This window comes from Grus americana, chromosome 25 (genome assembly GCF_028858705.1).
Source record: "Grus americana isolate bGruAme1 chromosome 25, bGruAme1.mat, whole genome shotgun sequence".
NCBI lineage: Eukaryota > Metazoa > Chordata > Aves > Gruiformes > Gruidae > Grus > Grus americana.
The window spans coordinates 2,551,356-2,574,914 of NC_072876.1; the positions used below are offsets into that span (position 1 = coordinate 2,551,356).

At 52.4% G+C, this 23,559-nt stretch overlaps 1 protein-coding gene across 1 annotated transcript; it reads left to right on the forward strand.

Moving 5' to 3' along the window:
* Window positions 1-2,477: 2,477 nt before the first annotated feature.
* LMOD1 (leiomodin 1) lies at window positions 2,478-23,517 on the forward strand. The gene is made up of 3 exons (XM_054804134.1): window positions 2,478-2,905; window positions 19,982-21,565; window positions 22,481-23,517. Exons 1-3 carry the CDS (start codon window positions 2,645-2,647, stop codon window positions 22,505-22,507), a joined length of 1,872 nt encoding a protein of 623 aa, XP_054660109.1. The 5' UTR covers window positions 2,478-2,644; the 3' UTR covers window positions 22,508-23,517.
* The last annotated feature ends 42 nt before the right edge of the window (window positions 23,518-23,559 follow it).

A 23,559-nucleotide genomic window follows, 5' to 3' on the forward strand; every position in this document is an offset into this window, starting at 1 on the left:
CAGCTTCAAAGGGCTAGACGCTTCCCCACTCCCAGTTGCTGGTGGCCCATGAAAGAGCAGCCAGTGCAGGCTTATCCAGAGCTCCTCTCATTCTGAGGTGAAACACTAGATTTTCTTTCTGGTGTTTTCTTTCTTACAGCACCAAGAACTCTGTGGAATATGGTGCACTCAGAACTATGTTAATATCCCTGTTTAAAAAGAGATGTGTGACAGCCAAGATAAATTGCAGTAAGACCATCCGCTATAAACCACGACAAGTTTAGAGTGAGCAGTGCTTCTCTCCCGGTTTTTCTGCTAATGAAGGAATATTTCTCTGCAAAACTCTGTGTTACCTCTGCATAGCCAGCTCTGCAGCTCAGTGGAGGACAGCCTGGCAGATGTGGGCTCCCAAATCGGGGAAGGATGTGTGATACTTGAGGAGAAACTCTGAGCTTCCCAGGTCATGTTTACAGCTTCTCAGGAAACTGTGTCTGGTCCTTCTTGTCACAGGAGTCAAGACTCCGGGACAACAAAATAGAGACCATTATCAAGGTGTCAATAGTGATTTTATTCTGTTGAAAACTAATTTACAACACACGTAACAGTCATGAAGGAAAGGCAGAGAGGCAGAAAGGTAATTCCAGGTTTTACTTGCCAGTGGAAAGGTTCTTTCTCTGTTTTAGCATTGCAGATTGTCTCTGAGGCTGTCCAGTGCCCTGTCCCTGGAGCCAGGGATGGCACACCTGAGAAGGCTTGGATCTTTCCTGGAAGAGGGAGACACATAGCTATGATTCCTCGCTGCCTTGTGAACTGTGTCCTGAAAAACAACCAGAGAGCATCAAGGGCAGGTGAAGAGGGCACCAAATTCACTCTGGTTCCTGTTGCCTTCAGTGCTGTTGCAGTCATGGCAGTTGTGGGGTGAGGGAAGGGGAAGAGTCTGACTGGGCTGAGAACAGAAGAAGGTGACGGGGATGGCCATGTGCCTCCTAGTCCTTGGTGCAAGTGAGCACCAAGACGATGGTCATGATATCAGGGAGATAGAAGTGATGGGGTGAAGTGGGATGAAACTCAACACGGCAATGTTTAAGGTTCTGCACTTGGAAACTAAAACCAACAGTATCTTTTACAATCTGGAAAAAATCTCAGTTGTGCTGGTGAATCATAGGAAGGCTATGAGCAGGAGCTGGGCGCTCTCATGCTGGAGATAAATGAAATCCTAGAATGCAACAAGAATGTGCATTTCCCATCAAGATGGGGAATGTCTAGTTTGTAACACAAGGCATTGGCAGACTCACCTAGAGCACCCTTTGCCTCTGCTCTGGATGGGATCTGAGCCAGGGAGATGGGCAGAGAAGGTAATTAGGCTGATGAGGAAAATCTTATGAGAGCTTATTTTACAGAAGACGACCAAAGGGCTGCTTGTTTGAACTAGCAAAGAGAGAGGCCTGAGAGCAGGCAGTAAATATTAGGAGGATGATAAAGGATGAAGAAAAAAAGATTAACTTGGCAGCATAAGGAATGGATACAAAATGCCGTGCATGGGGTAAAGCTGCCTTGAAACTTGGAGAGAAGAGCCACTCTGCCTCCGTCCCTCTGGGAGAACTTGCAGGTGCCAGTAAGCTTCTTTACGGATTAGGCTGATGGAAAGTAGGTGCCTCCAACCAAAGCCCAGGCTTAGGGCACTGCCTGAACCAGAAACAGGAGAGACTCGGGAATTTAGTCTGTGCAGGAGGGATGTCTCTGGGGCTTGGCAAGGGGAAACGGGAGTGTTGTGATGAAGAGCAGCTGCAGAAAAGCTCCGGCAGAGGACAGGGAATCAGCAGAAGCTCTGATAAAGCGACCCAGGGATGTTGCTGGGGTCAGACTGTGCAGAGCAAGAAGCAGGCGCCGGGCTGGGCTGGCACTCGCTGCCTGCTTCCTCCCTGCTTTAAAGGTACTGGGCTTTGTACATCCTTCATAAAGCAACTAGTCTGCATCAGCAACATAACCACCCACCACCTCTTTCCCGAAGGGCCGTGCACTTTGGCTAACCACACCAATCCTGGAGAGCGGCAGGATAAAGATGAAAACTTCCTCTGGGGTTGGTGCTTTATTGCCGATTTCAGCCAAGAGCTGTCACTGTCAGAGCAGAAACTCTCCCCTCCTGTAACAGAGGAGGCTCCCCATATCTTCAGAGCCACGCTGACCTCTTTATTAGCCTTCCGGCACCAATGGGCACATGCTAGGGATCTGCCTCCCCCACCCTGCAGATCCCTAGCCTGCCAGCTTGTGCATTTTTGTGCGTTTTCTCACTAGGTTGGCCCATTGCCTTTAAAAGGCTAAATGCTCCGCACTAAATTTGGTCATGCAGCTCTGCATGGTTCCCTGGAATGTCCTCGGGTTTCAGGCTCCTCTGATAGCACCATTCCCCGCCTCCCGCTGGGCTCCATTGGCTTCCCAGCACCCGAATCGCGGCTGGATCCTGTTATTGGCCAACTCTTGGGCCGAGGGGTGTCCCCTCTTTATAACTACTATATCCCGGGCTGCAGCAATTGAGAGCTGCTGAGATTTAACACTTCAGCACCTGCTGCTTCTGGGGGAAGCAGTGTTGGAGCTTCGGCTTCTTTTTTTTCTCCTTCCTTGGGTACCACACACAACCGCAACCGTGTCTCGCCAACGAGCCAAGATGTCCAAAGTGGCCAAATATCGGCGACAAGTTAGTGAAGATCCAGATATTGACAGTTTGTTGTCTACTCTGTCTCCAGAGGAGATGGAAGAGCTGGAAAAGGAGCTGGATGTGGTGGATCCAGATGGAAGCATCCCTCTGGAGCTCAGTCAGAAAAACCAAACAGAAAATTCCTCATCTGGCCCACAAAACTGCGACACAGTGCTCAATCACTGCGAAAAGGAGACCAGGAAACTAATTCAGAGGGAACACTCGATAGACGTAAGTTACATCTCCCCACGCTTGAGCTGTTTCTGTGGGAAATGCAGGGGCATACCTGTGAACTCTGCTGGGCTGTTTTAGGGGACAAGATGGAAAACATGAACCTCAAGAAAGGCATGCTGTGCTTGCTAAAGAGGAATAGCTGTCATGTAGAGACCAGAGGAGCGAGGCAGGGAGCTGGTCCAGGTGCTCTGGGAGGGAACGGGGTATTTCGTGAAATCCTGGTGTTACTGACAAAGCCAAAACCTGTGCTGGTGCCAGGGATTTTCTCTCTGCCTCTGCTCTAACATCCTTTGGCAGGGCTGGCAGCAGAGATGGTATTCCCAGAAGGCGGCTGGAGGGGCCCACGCAGTGACAGCAATCCCACGGGCTGCGTTTTCTTTCTCCTCCTGCTTGTTTTGTTTTGGGTTTTTTTTTTCCTTTGGAGGTCTCTGGATTCTTAGTTCTTTCACTGCTTCTTGTGCAAAAGCTCAAACAGTCTCTGGTTCTTGTGGAATAAAAAAGTTTGCTGCTTTGTGGAAATCACTCCGAGAAGCAGGTTTTGCCCCAAGCCGTTTGTTTTGTGTTTATTGTTCAGTTAAAATTCATTCTTTTTTATTTCGGTTTGGATACATGTATCTCCTTCTCTGCACCTGGCTAATATTTTAATAGCTTGCTTTGAGATAGAAAGCTTTGTGCCAGTCCCTCTCCTCTTTTTGTGCCTTGCCTTAGTGGGAGCCAATCCCACTTCTCTGTAACATTTATTAACCTCTGCACTAAGAATATTTGGTATGTGCTTTGTGCGTGGGAGGCTGGGAAGCATTTGGTTTCCCTAGTTTTTCGTGGCAGGCTGAGCCAGAAAGTGAAAGAAGGAGACTCTTGAGCTATTTTATCTGTGTAGTCACAGGCAGATTTCATGTCCTGGGCTGGATTCACATCTGCTGTGACGGGACAGGGCTGAGGAGTCTCAGCAGTGTAAGCAGACCAGGGGCTTATGTGGATACCTCTCTGTTGCCTGCTCTGGCTCTGGTTCCTTATCTATTCCCGGTCACCCAGCAGTACCTTGGATCTCACAGCTGAGTAACTGAGCTCTAACTTGCTCAGGAGCACTTGGAAATAGCTCTTCATGGATGTGTACAGAATTTATCATAGGAGGGTCCTCTCCTGACCGGAGCCTGGGAGAAACCAGGGAGAAAAAGATTAAAGTTGCAGCTATAGGAGAAATAAATGAAGGTTTATTTTGGAGACCTGAACAAGACGTTAAATAGTTCCCCCCACCCCTTTCCAAGGGGGGTTGTGCTGCCTGGGAGCTTTGTTCTGGCTGTGAGGGGAAGGCATTCGCAGCCTTCACCATCTATATGTGGCATTTGGCGTGGGCTGGGGGACAGAAAGCGCCGTGCCCCTCACCACAAGGGCCCTGGGTTTATTTTCCCACTGATATGCTGTCACATGGTGGGGAAACACAGGCGCCGCTGGACAAACCTGCCTGGAAAGAGAAATGCTGTTATGTTATCCCAGTGATGCCGCAGGGGTTTGCACTGGTTTGCAGGTGATCTGAGCACTGAGAGCTGACACTGAAAAAGCTGCTTTTTCAGGCAGGGGTGACTCTTGCATTCGTCATCACTAGTGATGCTTTTTTGTTTTTAACCATGGGAAGATGAGGAGTCGAATGGGAATTGGGATAGTGTGGTGGGTTGACCCTGGCTGGAGGCCAGGTGCCCACCAGAGCCGCTCTCTCACTCCCCTCATTCACCAAACAGGGGAGAAAAGGTATAACGAAATGCTTGTGGGTCGAGATAAGGACAGGGAGAGATCACTCACTAATTGTTGTCACGAGCAAAACAGACCAAACTTAGAGAGGGAATTCATCTAATTTATTACTAGGCAAAACAGAGTAGAGGAATGAGAAAATAAAATCAACTCTTAAAACACTTCCCCCCACCCCTCCCATCTTCCCGGGCTCAACTTCACTCCCGGCTTCAACCTTCCCCCCTCAGCGGCACAGGGGGACGGGGAATGGGGGTTATGGTCAGTTCATCTCACGGTGTTTCTGCCACTTCTTCATCCTCAGGGGGAGTACTCCTCTCATTGTTCCCCTGCTCCAGCATGGAGTCCCTCTTATGGGGTGCAGACCTTCAGGAGCAAACTGCCCCAGCGTGGGTCCCCCACGGGGTCACAAGTCCTGCCAGCAAACCTGCCCTGGCGTGGGCTCCCCTCTTCACGGGTCCACCGGTCCGGCCTGGAACTTGCTCCAGCGTGGGCTTCCCACGGGTCACAGCCTCCTTCAGGTGCCTCCACCTGCTCCAGCGTGGGGTCCTCCACGGGCTGCAGGTGGAATCTCTACAGCCCCTCATCCTTCCTCCATGGGCTGCAGGGGGACAGCCTGCTTCACCATGGCCTTCACCACGGGCTGCAGGGGGATCTCTGCTCCGGCGCCTGGAGCACCTCCTGGCCCTCCTTCCTCACTGACTTTGGTGTCTGCAGAGTTTCTCACATCTTCTCACTCCTCTCTCCGACTGCAAAAGCTCTCTCTCTCTAAGTGTTTTTCTTCTTCTTAAATATGTTATCACAGAGGCGTTGATTGGCTTGGCCTTGGCCAGCGGCGGGCCCATCTTAGAGCCGGCTGGCATTGGCTCTGTCAGACACAGGGGGAGCTTCTAGCAGCTTCTCACAGAAGCCACCCCTGTAGCCCCCCCGCTACCAAAACCTTGCCACGCAAACCCAACACAGATAGGGAAGTGTCCATGATGAGGAGGAAGGGAGGAAATTTGTAGGTTTTGGAAAAAGAGAGCTGGGAGGTTGTCTGGTTAAACACTACGTTATTTGGAAGATGACTGAGTGTGTGTGTCTGTGCTGCGGGAGAGGACTCGAGATGGTGGCAAGGGATGGCACAGGGAGGAGAGGCACCCCAGGAGAGGGTGTACAGCTCCGGCTGGTGCAGAGGGCAGTGACAGAGGTCCTGAGAAAAACGCTGGTTGTACTCTCCTTTGAACTTCAGTAGCTTCAGGCCGTGGAAGACAAAGCAAGTTGGCTGCCAGTCAAATTTATCAGTGAAACTGGCCCAGTTAGATTGCATTGCAGTAACTGGATATGGCAGAACTGACTTTCTTCTTCTATTTCAATCCCTGGAGGCCAAGAAAAAAATATCCTCCACCCTTTCCTCCTTGGCATTGTTAGGACCTCGGATTAGCACCTATAAAATGCCAGCTCCAGTGCTGGCACTTCAGGAGCAGGGCCTTTGCTCCACCACAGGCACGGAGGATGCGATGGGATGGGATGGGATCACCAAACCATGGAAGCAATCGCAGCAACCGGCCCAGGAAGCCAATGGTTCCCTCCATCCAAGGAAGCCGCAGGGGTATATTTTGCTGCAGGATGGCGTGAGAACGTGGAGCCATCCAAAGCATCCCAGGCGGCTCTTGAGCTCTCACCCGGCTGCTCAGAGCCCTGGGACCTGTGATGACAAATCCCTTTCTCGTATCAGTGGATTTCACGTTGCAGCAGACAGCAAAGCACTTGTGCCTGCCAACACAAGCATTGTGGCTGCACACCCACAGGGGATGGCATTCCCTTGGCCAAGTGCAGGCATCACCTTCTCGATGTCTGTCCCTGCCTCTTTCCCTTGACGGCTCCCAGCATCGTGCATCACAAACCTGGGCACCACCTGGCATCCTGGATTAAACCCATCAAGCAAAACCTTCGCAAGCAAGCAGCAGACGCGTGAGCGTGGGAGGGAGGTGCAGGCACGAGGGCAGGGAAGGAATGGGAGGCCCTTCCAGTGGGACTGGCCCTCTGAACATCTGGAAGATGTTATCCTGCGTCTGTGATGTCTTTTCAGTAGGGAGGGACAGGAGGTTAGATTCATATCCTTGACCTACAGAGCAGTTATAGGTCTGTAGCTGCCTTGCACAAAGGCACTGAGGATAGAAGATATTAGGGGGTTCCTAGTCCAGCTCTGCAGTGGTGCCTCAGGCTGTATTGTTATTGCTAAAGCTCATTTTGCAAAGCTGGGAGGTGACTGGGTCACAGCCCGTGCAGTGCAACGGCTGCTCCAGCTCCCTGCCGCCTGCCAGGACCGGGGCAGCATCCGCACGGGGCTGGCAGCATGCTGACTCCAGCTGCTGCACTCCTGTCTCCCCACTATTTTTCCTCCTCCCTCCTGTTCTTCCATCCCTCCTTTGCCCCCGCTTTGTGCAGTGGCTGGTGGGACATTGTTAGCTGGGATCTGCAGGAATTTCTCCAAAGTGCAAAATAAGGTATTTTAAAGGGAAATGTTGAGTTTCTGCTCGTCTCACAGTTCTTGCAGTCATTGCTCTGTTCTTGGACTGACTCCAGGCACCCCATTCCCTTCTAAATATTGGGAGGAGTGGGTATATTTAGAAATATTGTAACTACATAATAACACATCTTCTTAGTGATGAAAAGGGCAGACTTGGGTAACTAGGAAGCAGTTTATAAACAGCCCAAAATAGATGTGAGCTTTGCCCTAACTTCTCCGCACTGGAGAGCCAAATTCACATCTTGGTGATACATTAATTAATTAATCTTCATTTTGTATTGCTAGCAAGTAAAAGTATACCCCAAGTTCAACAGTGGGTCTTGGGATGGTGCCTCTTTTTAGATGCAGTCAAGGCCAACTTGTAGGTCCATGTATCGAGGAAGCCAAAGTTAAACTAATATTCACAAGTAGATAAATGGAGAGACGATTTCTAATAGCTCATGGCTTTTTACTGTAGCAGGCAAAGACATAATGAGAGAGAAATCTACATTAGAAACATACTGTAAATTTGAAGCAGTGGCATTAACCGAAGGTTGATTTACCTGGGGGCACAGCTGACTTGCTTACTTGAAATCTTTATATCATGCCTGGGATTTCTCTTCAGAAGAGGAAAAGCTGTCTGTGCCAGCGGACAGGGACTCTGCAGGTTTGTCTGACAGCTCAGATGGGTTTTGTTAGAGCTAGTCTGGTTTTGTCCAGTTCTTCCTCTGCTGTTGGTGACACCTTTTTTAAAAAGCACGTATCTATGCATATAGCACTATGACATACACCCTGGAGATACTCCCATCTTTCCCATTGACATTCGGTCACTTCTAAAGCCCCTCAGGAGTTAATGCAGGGAAATTGCATGTGGGGGCATTATCCTACTGCTGGAGGGGATTCATTCCAGGGCCACAAAAACTCTTCTTTTTAGCAACACTGGTGGATGTGTCTTTCCATGTAAGCCTAGGGAGCAGCTCCTTGGAGGACAAGGCTCTGAGTAGGAGGAGGCATTGGATGCCAGGGCAGATGTGACAGTGCAGATGGCCCCTGTATTTTTGTCTCCTGAGGGTTGAACACTCTTCCCACAGGAGGTGAGGTGGCTCAGGAAAGTGTCTTCTAACACCTTTCCCCTTCCTCTTGGATGTCCCACTCCCCACGCACACTCGTGCATGGACAAGACACCCTCCTGTTCCAGGTCCATGCATCCTTATCCCTGCAGGCTGCTTTGCCTGGCCCAGTGCTCCTGGGGACATCCTTGTGTCCCCAAGCACTCCTCACTCCAGGCTGCATACAACTGACAGCAAGTGGTGGGACACCATTCTTCATGGCCAGGTTTTGATGCAGATGGAAAAGCAGTGACCTTGGAAGGAGTTTACTTAATCCAAATGTGGCATATTTGAAGGATGCTAGTGTTAGAGGGCAGCAGGTCCTATTGCCATGGATAAGGATTACAAAACTCCTTGGGAAGGTCTTGTAAAAAGTCCTGCCTTCCTTTCTAACTTACTGGGGTCTGTGGTGTAGACTTGGCACTTGCTGCTGGGTGGTATTTAATCCAGTTACTGGTGGCTATATGTTGAGGGAGATACCATGAAAAGTGGAAATCCTTACCAATGAGCCCTTCTTCAACACCACGGAAAAACAAGTTAGTATTTAAATTTCTTATTAATGCTTAAAGCTTGTCATCTTTTCATGAAAATATCTGGAGGGAAAACAAGCTCCACATTTAAATAGCTGGGACAGACTCAAGGGAAATTGCAAACGAGGGAAAAGAAGCGGTTGTATCATTCTTTAAGCATCTTACCAGTCTGTGACTAACACATATGTATTTAAACTCTGCTGTTCTGTTTATCAGCCAGTTCTGTCGATATGCCAAGACTGTTCCTTCTCTCTTCCAAGAGTTTTCACCAGTTCCCAGCTCTTGTCTTTCTTTTAACCATGTCCTGGGCAGGTCTCTGGCAGTCTGGGTGCATGCTTTTCCCTCATCAGAACACATCGTTGTTCTGCCCAGCTCCTGGCCACCGAAAGAGGTGTAAGGGATGGGTGACACTGGGGCACCCTTCCTCCTGGTGCTCCTCCAGCAGCTCCCGGCTCACGCTGGGGTGGGCAGAGGACAAAGGTGTGAGTCCTTCCACCAGCACACAGAGGGGGAATGGAGCTGGCGGCTCCCTGGTCTTTGCATTACTCCCACCGACAAGAGTCAGGGATATCCAAAATATTTACACATTTTGAAAGAAACCAAAGGTATTATGTCATTTCTATTTGGTCCTTAAAGGAGGCCACAGATGGTCTCTGCTTTGTTTGTGGCCTCTCCAGCCTGCTGCAGAACAGCCCATCCAGGAGAGCCCTTTTATTTGTCACTTTTTGTTGTTCAGAAATGAAAACTGCCATTGTCTGCACTCAGATGTTTCATTCTTCATTTCTGAAAATGTACCAACCCTGTAATGAGAAGGACAAGCATCAGAAGCAAGAGCTGTCAGCTAGCAACAGATGATAAAACAGACCTCCAAGGCGAAAAGAGAAGCAGGAATGATGCAATGACAGATAACGGAAGGATCTGCAGCGTAGACAACAGCTGAAGTGAGGTGGCAACACACCCAGGTTTGAACTGCATTTCTGAGCAAATGCTGTGAGAAGGAATGTCCCAGCTAGACCGGTGTTTTTGTAACACCGTTGGGCAACGATGGCAGAAACTTTGTTTTGCTGTGACCGGGGCAAGTGGCCGCACAAAGCGTTCCCAGTGACTCGTAGGTCGTGCCGGAGGCACACTCTGTCTGGGAGATATGCAGTCCATCTAAGGGCACAAGCGGGAAAAAAAAAGCTGAATTTCTAGTCAGTCTGAAAAAAAACCAAGAGTAAAAAGCTGAGTTCTATATTTACATAAACCACAACGGGGATGCAGATAAATCCATGGAAATGCTTGGAGTGTTTAGCTTATATGGGCCGAGCTGCCACAGACAGGGAGGTTTATTGTCTGTTTATGCTGAGCTGATAAATAGACATACAGAGGAGGAAAAGAGCTGGGATCCTTTACGTATCGCTTTCCTTCGCAGCGTTATGACATCATTTGTGTGCTAAAATGGTCTCAGTGACTCAGCTCCCAGCAGGACGCTGGGATTAACCAGTCGTGTCACTCAAGCCCACCCTTTGCCATGGTGGGAATCACAGCACAGTGGAGTGAAAGGATCTCACTTTGCAGGGGAGGAGGTATCAGGGCACTTGTTTTGAAGTCATGGTGTGGATAGCAGCAGCAGTGGTGGACCAGCATGAAGTGACATGAGTCCTGCTTGGTCCTTTCCTCTGTCCAGAGTGAACAAGGTTGAAAACAAGAACAAGAGCTGCAGAAATACAACAGGGAGGTTGCCCAGGGTTACAGAGGTGTTCTGGTGACCACTGATGTTGGGTTGAGCAGCCCAGGGCTGAGACACAATATTTGGGTCAGGATTCACACTGAGACCTGCTGGATGCTGCCAAGGGCTCCAGGCTGTCCTGGCTCCTGGCAGGGGCACAAGAGCACAAGGCGGACATGCCGGCATGGGAACCGGCACCCGCACAGCCATGAGAGCTGCCCGCAGCAGCAGAAAGGGAGCTGCAGTTTGCTTCCTTTCAGGGAAGATCTTCAGTTTCTGAGAACTAGAGATCATGACTCCTGGCATGCCCTGCTTTATCTCATTAAGTGCCGTGTTCTGGCTACAGCTCCCATGTGGTGTAGGAGCCCAAGGAGCCAGTGCTCTTGTTTCTCATAAGCTATTTAAGGGTTTTGACCAGCAAACCAGCTCTGATTTTGGCAGGTATGCATCTGGGGCTGGGGCTTATCTCACCTGCTTCAAAGACCTTGATTCATCCTCCCACACTGGATGCCCATGGCCACTGGTGATGCCGTGGGGTGACTGTGATGGTCCCATGGGCTGGCTGATGGGACCCGTGGGACACCTGCACCAGCAAGGGGCCTGGAGGTGCTTTCCATGTAGTCCCAGGAGGCTGGGAGCCAGAGACCTGCTTCTTGAGCATCCAGCCCCCATGACACAGAGGACGGGAGATAGGATTTAAGATTCGCTAAGGCTGATTTGCTGTTCTTCTGTTACTAAAAATCTGAGAAATGTTCTTCGTGGGCTGCCCACGGAAAGCGCGCCAGGCAGAAATCCAGCCTTGAGGTGGCCGTGGTGTGAATCGCTGATGTTCGCTGTCGTTTGCAACCTCTGCCAAAGAGGAGGCGATCAGAGAAAAGGTCTCAGCTTGGGAACATCCCGTTCAGCCAGGAGAAGAGGCTGGGAATACAACAGACAGAAGAGAAAAACCCTGACTTCTAAAACCAGACTTTGTTAGAGGAGAAGAAGTTTCCATTTGCAGAGTATCCAGCGGCTTTAAGGGCTTTCTGGAAAATGGCTGCGTGTCACTGTGGAAGGGCTGGAGCTATTCTGTTAAAGGATTCCCAGTTGAAACATTTGTTATGTGCCTTAATTCGGCAATGAAGGCAAAGCAAGACAAAAGTCAGGGCCAGAAGTTGTCCGGTCTCTGGAACAGTGCTGCATCTCAGAAGGAGGATGTTTTTAAAAACATTGGCCTGAGCAGTGCAAAGGGACAGTTATATTTGGGGTCAGAAAGGTCTGAGCAAAAGGGAAGGGGAATAACTGAGCTCCTCATTAAAATAACAGAGTAATAGCTGAGGCGGGACAGAGCAAGAAGTTGTTTACATTGCTCTGGGCTTTAGCACATAGAGCATGGCCTGGGGGGTCATGCTAGGTCTGCATGTGTCCCAGTGCTGGAAGCTGAGGTCCTTTCACCCTTGCTTCATGCCCAAAAAATCCAAATGTGCCAAGACAGAAACTGTTTGCTGCCTGGGAACGGTTCTGCCAGGGTGCCCGTGGGGGCCAGAGCTCTGTGGGGTGTACAGGGAGTACAAGCAGGGTATCTCACAACACCAGCCCACAATAAGGTAGATGAGGACCAGGAGGGTTGTTCTGGCACTGCTGCAGGTAGAGCAAAGCCAGATCCCCTTGTAAGTGGGTGGGTGTCATGTAGACCTGGACTCAGGTGTCCTGGGCAAGCAGGATCAGCAGAAGCCTCATGGTCCCGTTTCCTCCAGTGGTCTCTGGCAATCTGGATTTAGGAGGTCTCAGGACTCGGCCAAGGACACAGCATTTTTTCCAGGAATGTCCTTGGCTCTGAGTTGTCCCTGAGAAAAAATTGGCTGAGGAACGGAGGAAAGGAGCAGCTTGGACAGCTTGTTGTGGTTTAGCTTGGCTCCAGCAACCCTCTCACATGCCTAGAGTGTAATGGCAATGGGTACCCAAATACCCAGGAACGTCAAGTGCAAAACAACCTGCCTTTGCCCACTGCCCACCTCAAGGGACTTCTCCGTGCAGTGGGACAGTCTTGGGGGACATCTCTGTCCCCTGGGAGCTCTCATGTGGCTTGTGCCCAGCCTCCTCAGCCCCCTTCACCCATGGTTGCACTGAGGGGTGGTGGGATGCTGGTGCCTCACTCACAGGCTCTGTCTGGGATTTGGGGTGGTTGGGCAGGACAGAGGGGACATTGGGGGCTCCTTTAGAGCCCATACAACTAGGTAGGCATCTCCAGAGGATCATGCAGATGCCCAAGGTTAGAGCTGTGGGTTGGATCTCAGAGTGGTGGTTCTGGAGACCTTTGTAGGACTCGGTAGCATGTGTAGGACAGACTGAAACCCCTCAGTCAGGATTCCAGATTGGCTTGGTAATTATGGATCCATAACTATGCCTAAACCCCCTACTTCACATAGCCAAACCCATCTTCCTTCCCTTGCCAGTCTGGTTTGGGAGCCCCCAGCTGACCAACACTTCTTGATGAGCTGTCTCTCTGTCTGTCAGAGGTCTGCCCTTGTCCCTGGGTCTTCCCCACTTCCCAGCTCTCCCACCTCCAAAAGCCCCTCTGTCACTCAGGATTTGTGTGGAAGCGATGGAGCTTTGCTGGTGGGTACCTGTTGCCTAAGCCATGCCCTGCCAAGAGATGAACTGGAAAATGTCCTGTTGGCTGTGGGAGAAATTTATTATCCCAGCAGAGGCTGGGAGAAAGGAACAGTCTCTTGGTCTGGACTTTATTCCCCATCCCTACATCTCTGTAGGGATTCTGGTTGGTTTGCAAGGAGCACAGCTCTGGGTGGAGAGTACCTGTTGGTCGTAAAAGCCATGTGCCAAGCAGCTAGCACACCGAAATGTCTGCTGGTGGAGTTGCTGGAGAGGAGGGAGGCAGTGAGTCGCAAGGAGAAGACTCATGGGCTCCAGTGTACATGCAGAAATTACCCCATGTGGCTGAAATAATTGCTGAATTAATTAAGTTTAGCTGGTCCTGTTGTCCTTCAGCAGATGTCTGCATCTTGGTTTAGGAGGGCCATGCACTGCTATAGGGCAGTTTGGTTACAAGGAATGATAACTCCTTGGTGCTTGCAAGAGTGTAGGCACAAGACTTGTGCCTACAAGTGAACATGCAGCTCACCTGATTTAGCTAAACAGGTGCGATTTCCACGTGCAGGCAGTTTCTGAAGGCACCAACGCTTGCCTCTCGCTTTGCTCCATGTTTTCCGCTTATATTCCTCAAGAACAGACATCCCCACAGCTGCATGCAGGTAAGGACCCTCTGCTTGGGCATGTGCAAAGCCTGTGTCCCCATTGCCATCCACAGCGAGCAGCAGCTGGAGTCGTCAGCCACGCTGGAGCTAACCCTGGATTTTCCAGCGGTGCTCATCGTTGGGGTGGGCCTGATCTGGCTCAGGCTTCCCCTCTTGTGCTCTTGATGCTCTCATGTCAGCTGGGGGATGACACCTCACAGTTGGCTTCCAAAGGCCACCAGAGCTGCAGGTGCATTACAACCAAGTGTCAGCTGCAGGTTGAGTTCGCTATTTCTGGAGCCATTTTCACATGAAATACAGATGCAGATTTGGCCCTGAGATCTTTTGCTGACAGTCCCATTTCCTCCTGGTGCGCAGCATGCCATGTACACCCAGCAGTGAACCTCATGGAGGAGCTATCCTGGACTCTTCTGGTTTCCCCCTTTCAGCCAAGCCCTCCTTGAACCCCCATGTGGCACAGCTCCCCAGAGCCAACACGGAGCTGCTCGGCAGCATGTGCCCCCCTCCAAGTTTTCCACCCTTACATCTTTAGCTCTTTAGCTGAGCCAAGCACATGGCCAGCATGGTGCGGCATTGTGTTCAGCCTGGTAATCCAGGCCATGACGAACTCTTCCCAGGACATACCTCTGAAAATAACTGCAGGCTGGTGAAAGCTGGCCCCTTCCAGAGACAAAACATTTCTTCTACAAATGCATTTCCATATGTCCCCCCTGCCAGGGAGTGATGTAACAGCAGCCACCAGGCGACAAAACGCCCCTTCCCTCCGGCTTGGGCACAGGTTTTGCAAGTCCCTGGATAACCCATCCTGTCCTCTCTTCCCCAGCATGTTCCCCTTTCACTTAGAAACCTGCTTGTGGGCACAGTGGGGTGACCCTTCTCTCTGCCAGCTCTCAATTCCCGTGCTAAGCAAACAGCCAGATCAATACCTACCACCCAAGCAGTGATTTTCTACCCCAAAATGAGCTGCAGGGCTTTCAGGGCAGGAGACAAGAACCGTTGCATCCCCACCACCCACAGCAGCCCCTCTGCTCCACTCTGCTCCCACCCATCCCCACCTCAACCGGCTGCTCCATTCCCAGCCCCATCGCTTGCTCAGCATCAGGAGCGGTGCTGCGAACACTCAGATTCCAGGCAAGAAGTTCCCAGTCTCCTTTGCCTTTTAAGGAAACATCTGAGTGGGTTTGAGGGTTACAAATGCTAACAAGCAATGGCAATGCTCATTTTAGTCTATTTAGAGGAAACGGGAAGGCATTTCAGTTCATCAAAACACTGGTGATTAATCAGCCAAGTACCAGGCTGTTTTCATTAGGCTTATTTTTAAAGGTCTGACACGCTGTGTAAAAATATTCCCCTAATAATCGTGCTCGCAGCAGAGGGAATGGCACAGGAGGGGGTGCAGCGGCACTGGTTTCTAGGTATCCAAGGTAAATATGTCAGCATGGCAGAGAGGAGCGAGCAGGCAGGACTCAAGATGGCAATGGAGAGGGTACAGGGTTGGCACTGGCCACTGTGGATGGAGACAACTTGGCTGGTTGCCTGGGCTGCGGGAGAAGGTGTGCTGGTGGCTGCAGGGACAGCTAGGGCTTCAAGACCGGGGGAAGGATGCTTTTCTCTCTCCTCCTCTGCATTATCCTGCCACACAGCTCCTCTGCTGAACTCCAAGAGCTGGAGCTACGTGCTCCATTTCCAGCCTGGAGGTGGGGACTTCTGCACCGTCACCGGTGAGCAGAGCTTGGGATGGTGTCACCACCTGGGGATGGCACCTGCAGTGGAGCTGGGGTGGCGGGGCACACCGAGAGCCCGGGATGGATGCAAAGGCAGGAGGGGATGAAGGCATGAACCCTCTTGGGCACACGCGTGGCTTCAGGCAGGACCGAGAGCAGCTTCCGACCTGACTTTAGAGATGCCCCCAGTCTCCACCAAGGGATGGAGAGTCTTGTGCAGCCAGTGGTGGATGGGTAAGAGTGACCTTTGGTTTTAGAAACATAGATCTGATTTCTTACCTGCAAGTTTTTGCTCCTGATTCCTGCCCTTCTGCCACTGCTGATGGAGCTGGGTGCTTGCAGAGGGCCTTCCCCAGCAGGGACAGGGGTGCCACAGTCAAGGCAGCTCTGCATGCAATGAAACAGCTTGAACACCCTCACCCCTTGCTACCAGCCAGTACTTTCTGCAATAACTTGCAGCTCTTTGACAGGATCCTTCCAGCGCATCCCAAATTTGCTGGACGCACATGATCCCACAAACACTGCCCGCAGTGGCAGTAACACCCGTGGCCGGTCACTGCACATCTGTTGCCTTCCTTTTCTCCCCTGCCCGGGGGCACAGCTGGCTCCTTTTCCACATCCTTTTTTCTGGCTCCAGTACCCTCCTTCCCGAAGACTTGCCCTACACTGCAGCACCTGGACATGTGGCAACGCATCCATGGATGCGCTCTTTAATGAGAACAGCACTAATAATATGATCAAAAGGCACTCCCAGCACTTGCTACAGCGGCTTTGCTAAGCAGAGATTTGCTATGCATCTTATTTTGCTCTAGTTTCATCTTGTTTGGAGAAATCCGTTGCCTTCTCTGAGCATAGGAGATGTTGTAGGTTCTTCTCTCCAGGGTTTTCCTCCCCTTCTCCAAGATCTGCTAATTCCTGGCCAAAGCCTTTGCTGTGGTTGGTCTTGGATGGCCCAGGGAGCTTAGGGGAGACTAAGGTCTCCCGACTGTTGTGTGAGCGTGGCTGGGAAGGAGAAGGCTTTTTGGAGAGCTTGGTGTGGAGATGAGGCTCCTAGCTCTGACTCAAGGAGTGCTCTCTCTGTGGACACTGAAGGGCTCCAGAGCCCTGGGGGGGCAACTGTCTCTTCTTGCAGGGACCTGCAAGAAACCTCTAACCTGGGACATCCCCAAAAACCTTTGAAAGGCACCATCAGGCATCGGTGTGCAGGGACAGAGCGAGGCAGCAGCGTCCTCATCGCACACACACCTCCTGTCCAGCCTTCTGCCAGGGAAGACGTGGCTCTTCCTTCATCGAGGTGGTTCAGGATGTCACTGAGCATCCTTGCACCATCCCAGCCCTGGGAACAGGGCACATCTTGGTGAGAAGGGCCACCGGCTCAGTGCCAGAGGAGGTGGCATCATGTGCTCCCTGCAGCCGCCGGGACAGGGGGGTTCTGGCACTGGGGCACCCCTGGGAGCCCCATCCCTGGTCCTTGGGATTTGCAGCAGCAAGGGGCTGTGTGGACGCAGGGACGGGCTCTGTAGAGGCCTGGCATATGCCTTTCTGTCACCTGTTTAGGTCCGTGCAGGAGAGCCAAGAAATCTCTTAACTAAATAAATAGCTCTTTCGTCCCAGATGGCATCTGTTTATACGCCAGGTACAAACAGTCCCCACAGCTGCCCTGCTAACAGCCAGGCCAGTTCTTTCCACAAAAAAAGCAGTCCCCGAGGGCCAGCAGTGCCATGTGCTGGGAAGGCAGAGCCACACTCTGCCTTGGCACGGGCACCACAGTGCCCTGGGCTGGGGAAGACCTTGTCCAGGGCATCATCTGGAGGAAGAGGGCAGCCCTGGCTGCAGACCAGGGTCTCTGCACTCTGGATTTGGGGGTTCAAGGCACTGGGTGAAGCCACAGTGCTGTCCTATCCAGGGAGGAGCCAGGGACCTCATAAAGGCATCACAGCTGCATCTCCCAGAGGCATCTTTCTTCCTTCTTTCCCCAAAGTCCTAAGTCCCCCCGGCAAAGATGACCCCTCGTCTTGGTGCTTCCTCCTCCTCCTTCAGATAGCATCGCTGTGGTTGAGCTGAGGATGCCCAGATTAATCCCACAGCTGTAGATCTGAGCCTGACCTAACCGCAGCTCCTAGCTAGCAGAGTCTCGGCACGTCACCCTCTGCTCATGTCCAGACAGAAACCCCATGGCACCAGCTGGCATGCAGAGCCGAGCTGTGCTGCCAAAGCCAGGCACCCAGGAAGAGCCGGGCCAGCTGCGAGGGTTAGGAGCTACGTGCTCCCCAGCTGCAGAGCAGGGAGAAGGAGGTTTAAACTGCCAAACCCAGAAGCAAACTTTACAGTAGGATCCTCCTCTATACAGCAAACTTGGTCCCAACGTCAGGGGTTCATCTGTCTTCAGTTATCTGTTCATAGCATTGGCTCCTCTCTGTTGGGAGTGGAGGTGTCTCATATCTGATGTTTGGGGAGGTGAATCCTGCCCTGGTGCCCTGCTCTTACTGCCTTGCTGTAACAAAGTCTTAGTCCTGCACCTGCATCTCTCCAGGCACACAAGGAAGCAAATCTGGCACCATAAGAAAACCAAGGCTGCATGCACCGAGCTGCTGTCCCTGGCTGTGGTTGTAGAAGCAGAACATGTCATCTTCCTATGACAGGAGACTCTTCCAGCCCCATCGGCCATGGGTGGAGGCTGCAACGAGGCATTTGTTGTGTCCTGGAGCTGCCAGTGCTGGCTGTGGTCCGCAGCAATGCACAAGACAGGCTGTGCCAAGGATGAGGTTTAGTTGCTTGACAAAAGTACCAAAAATTATGTGAAAAGGGGGTTTGATTGACAAGAGGCAAATGATCAAATGGCCCTAAAGCACGAAGGGAAAGACAAAAATCCTTTGCTGGCAGAGGTAGTTTGTAAGAAAATAGCCATCAAGCCTTGGGGTTGCATCTGTCTGCATGCAGGGAGGATGTAGTCACTGCCTGAAGGTCAGCACTGGAGACCCAAAAGCCAAACTAAGCTCTTCTTGCATATCAAAGTCCTGTGAACACAATGGTGGCATCATGATAAGCATAAAAGCAAAGGCAAAAATTGCTTTTGAAGAGTGAATATACAAGGAGGCAGACAAAACAGAAGCACTGATGTTTGCCAGCCCGCTAAGGAATGAACATGCATCTTGGCTGGATTGGAGATAAAAGAAGAAACTCAGGAGGTCCGGGGCACTGCTGCATGACTTCTTGGCACAGAGAGGTGGGGAGATCCCAGGGGCAGGTGAAGGGGGTGCCAGCTGCAGTGACACCACTTTGCCCAACACATGCAGCAAAATCTGCATCCTTCCCCAAGACCACCCCAGTTGAGCTCTTCCCTCCTACGATGCCTTTGGGCACTGGAAGAAGACGTGCCGAGAAAACATGCATTACAAAGCAATAAATGCCATGTCCCCATCTCCTTGGTTTTCTGCAGGGAGATAAAAAATGCAAACTCCTGTTAAGAGGAGGCCCATTTCAGAGAACCATCTGAACCCATCCAGGGTTGGATGAGGCTGCTGGATCAGCAGTGTCACCAGTGTCACTGGCTGTGGATGCTCCCCTGCTTGCACACACATCCAGGCCGGCACAGGAAGTATGTTGGGGTCTGGACTGGGCAAAACTGCAGAACATCCAGCTGGAAACCATTTAGAAAAGCTGAGAAAGCACCTAGGGTTCAGAGAGGTGCAGGCACTAGATCCATCCCTGGTTAAAAAGGTGATTAAAAAGAGGATAACTCTTAGGAGGTATGATAGGAAGGGATCAAACAGCGCAGTCTGCTAAGGGAGATGCATCCTGCCGCTTGTTAGGTTATCGTCTGTTCATTGGGGATGAAGGAGGGCAACCCACAGACCTCTGGAGCCCTTTGGGAAGGGACTGGTGACAGAAGGAGAGCAGTGATGCCTTAGAGAGCTGCAGTGGGACCTCGGCACACCTGGGTCCTGCAGGCTCTGCCTACATTCAGGGCACTCGGACATTGAACCCTCCTCTGGACCCAAGACCTTGGCTGGGTTAAACTTTTCCTTTCCCAAAGCACCACCACAGGCTGCAGTGTGTGAACGTGCAGTGGTAAATCACTCAGGTGAGATGGAGGAGGCTCTGGCCTGTATTCAGAGCTAAACTATCATGATTTTCAGCGGGTCGCTTACCTCCCTCAAGAGTCCTGGCCACGGGTCTGTCCCCTGCCATGGCACAGACCAGCGCAGGCTGTCCTCATGCTCCCCCATGGCACCTCCCCATTGCCTCCTGGGGACTTCACGATGATCTCACCCGGTTTCTATCAGAAATGCCTGTTTTACAGCAGCTCCTCCCTTGTAGGCGTAGTCCAAGACCTTCCTGAGGCTGGACTGTCCTGCATCCTCCCATGCATCTTCCCCGGCTGCAGTGGGGCCCTGTGGCTGCTCCTGTGTGATGGAGGTGCAGAGTTGGTGACAGTGAGACTGGGGTGGCGAGTCTGGAGGTCAGAGGTATCTGTCTTTGTAACGCTCCTGGTGTTTTTCTCTTGTTAGGAAAGCAGATCAAGCGAGAAGAATAAGGGAGCCAAGAATGAAGAAGAAAAGGGAAAGGAAGCTCCTTCCAAAGACCTGGCCCGGAAACGAGATACAAAAGTGGGGAAAGACTCTAAAAAGGAAGAAAGCGTTCAGAAAACAGACCCAAAAGTTAAAGCTGAGGCTGAGACCAAGACCAAAGAGGAGAGCGCTATCAACAGCAAAGTCAAGGCCATGGAGAAAAAGCTGATGGGGAAGGACAAAAAAGAGGAAGAGAAGGGCTCAAAGTTGAAGGACACAGGGAAGGATAAAAAAGAGGAAGAAAAGGGTTCAGCATTAAAGAAGGATGCAAGGAAGGATAAAAAGGAGGAAGAAAAGGGCTCAGCATTAAAGAAGGATGCAGGCAAGGATAAAAAGGAAGATGAGAAGGGCTCGGCAGCAAAGAAGGAGACAGGGAAGGACAAAAAAGAAGAAGAAAAGGGTTCTGCATTAAAGAAGGGCACAGGGAAGGACAAAAAGGAGGAAGATAAGAGTTCAGGATTAAAAAAAGAGGCAGAAAAAGACACAAAGGGAGAAGACAAGAACGAAAATGATAAAAAAGAAGAGGAAAAGAGTTCAGCTTTGAAAAAATCAAAGGCAGTTGAGAAGGAGAAATCCCAGCCAGAAGCAGAAAAGGCAGCAGAGGAGAAACAGGAGGCCAAGGTGGCAGCTGAGAGCAGCCCCTCCAAGCCCACCACCGGCAGCTCCTCAGATCAAGCCAAGGATGACGAAGCCTCCAGCATTTTTGATGAGCTTATCGAGAAGGTGAAGAACAACGACGCCGAGGTCACTGAAGTGAACGTGAACAACTCAGACTGTATCAACAATGAGACCCTAGTGCGCTTCACCGAGGCCCTGGAGTTCAACACCGTGGTCAAGCTGTTTGCCTTGGCCAACACCCGTGCTGACGACCACGTGGCCTTCGCCATTGCCATCATGCTGAAGTCCAACAAAGTGCTGACGAGCATCAACCTGGACTCCAACCACATCACAGGCAAGGGCATCCTGGCCATTTTCCGGGCACTGCTGCAGAACAACACGCTGACAGAACTGCGTTTCCACAACCAGCGGCACATCTGTGGGGGGAAGACGGAGATGGAGATCGCCAAGCTCCTGAAGGAAAACACCACACTCCTGAAGCTGGGCTACCACTTTGAGCTGGCCGGACCACGCATGACAGTCACCAACCTGCTGAGCCGAAATATGGACAAACAGAGGCAGAAACGCCTCCAGGAGCAGAAACTGGCACAGGAACGTGGGGAGAAGAAGGACCTCCTGGAGGTGCCCAAGCCCGGAGCCCTGCCAAAGGGGTCCCCCAAGCCATCCCCACAGCCATCCCCCAAGGCTTCCCCCAAAAGCTCTCCCAAGAAGGGGGGGGCCCCTGCCGCACCACCCCCACCTCCTCCTCCACTCGCCCCACCGCTGATCAACGAGAACTTGAGGAACTCGCTCTCGCCGGCCACACAGAGGAAGTTGGGAGACCGGGTGCTGCCGGTCCAAGAGAAGAACTCACGGGACCAGCTCCTGGCGGCCATCCGCTCCAGCAACCTCAAACAGCTCAAGAAGGCAAGTGCAGGGCTGCAGTCGGGTCGCCTCAGGCAGCACCCGCGGGGTTAGTCTATGGGCTGAGATCTGAGGTCATGTTCATTATCACTTGGGTAGTGGAGAGGTGAGGGCTGTCCTTCTCCAGTGCAGGATACAGAGTGGGACATCCATGGTCCCAAGCCGTGCACAGAGCATGTGGCAGGGGCAGATCCATCCCTTTGCCAAGAACATGGGGCAGGCAGATCCATCCCTTGCAGAGCAGATGGGGTCAGCAGATCCATCCCTTGACAGAGCAACAGGAGAAGATCCATCCCTTGGCAGAGAGCATGAAAGGGGCAGATCCATCCCTTGGCAAAGTCGCTGGGGTGGGCAGATCCACCTCATTCCAGCAGTCAGGTTTGGCTCCAGGGTTTGGCACACAAGGAAGAAGCCAGCTTTAACCTATAACCCCAGGGGATGGAAATCCAGGACCTCCCCATGCAGAAAAGGAGCAGTGCTTAGCCACAGCGAGGGAGGCTCACAACCCTGTGTGGACCAGTGTCTGTGCAGGCAAGAGCACGCAGGCAGTGGGTCCCCAAGGGCAGAGACTCGCCGAGCTCTTGCTGCCGCGTTGGCATGGCTGAGCCCACTCCCATGGGAGTGGGAGGTAGCCCAGGCTGGCCAGAGAGGCTGCGTCTCCAACGCCAGTCCCAGCGCAATGCCTTGAAACATCTCCCTCGCACCAGGTGGTTTTATGTCCCTGGCCAGGCTGTCCACGAGCTGGAGCCTGGGGACAACCAGCCTGGCCAAGAGGAAGAGATGTCCCTGGAGCACTGAGCATTCCTGGCAACAACGGAGAGAGGGGCCCAGCTCCACCACGGCAGGTCCCCGGGCCATTCCAGCATCCCTTTTCATTGCTCCCCACTCCTCCCAATAACGGGGTGTCTTCTCCGGCAGGTGGAGGTACCGAAGCTGCTGCAGTAGGAAGCGGGACAGCTTTCCCCCTGCAGCCCGGTGTGGCAGACCCCAGGACGCTCGCCTTTCTCGTGACTGTTTCCATGACAAGCCCTTTGGGACCCTGCAGTGACCAACGCCAAGGAGCAGCGATCTCTCTGGGATGGACGGAGGAAGGGCCGGGCCCGAGGAGGGCCAGCACGGTCGTTCGATGCAGTGCGGGAGGAAGACGTTGTATTTATTATTTTTACGGTTATGAAGCCTTCAAGCTCTTTCTTTTGCCAGCACCGTGCCCCACTCTGCCCAGCCGCCTGGAGATGCCGAGGACAGAGGAGGGGTCTGCAGAGCCCGTCCTTGCAGAAAACTCCCCTCGGAGCACACCGAAGGGGCTTGGCACCCTCCATCCCGGCTTGCCAGCAGGGCCCCCGAGGTGGTCCAGCGGAGGTACCCCCCCAGCCTTGTTTTTTGGAGGGCAGGGGACAGCCACATCGTTGTCATGGCTTGCCTCCCCACGGGGTGTCTGGGTGGCCAGAAGTGTTATGGGGCGCAGGCACAGCAGTGGGGTGCTGGCTTGTGGGGTGCAGGTTTGACATCAGGAGGAATTGGGGGGGTCAGAGAAGGGAGCGGCCAGGGAGAGACGGGAGAACAGAGGCGGTGGGGAGACAGGGGGTTGTGCCACAGCCTGGAGGATTTTTGAAGTTTGGCTTTTCAACCCAATTTAGGGTACGGGTTTCTTCCCCTCTTCTTGACCCACCACCCCTGACCACTCCACCTGCACCCCCATGGAGAAACCAAATCCTCCCCGGGGAGAGCAGGGGGGTGGCGTGTGCCTGTGCTGCCAGTGCCACCAGCAGCCCTGCCCACACCTCCACCCGTGGGCACGGGGCCAGGCAGGGACACTGCCTGCCCCCCAAAGTGGGTTTTGGGGGGTGCGCGATGCCCACACACACACCCCCCCCGCAGCTGCCCGGCATGAAACCTCGTTTGCGATTTGTACGACTGCGGCCACTGCATCAGCAATAAAGCTCACCCAACGCTTCCCCCCGCCTCGGGGACGGTTCTGTGCCCCAGGGGTCTCTAGG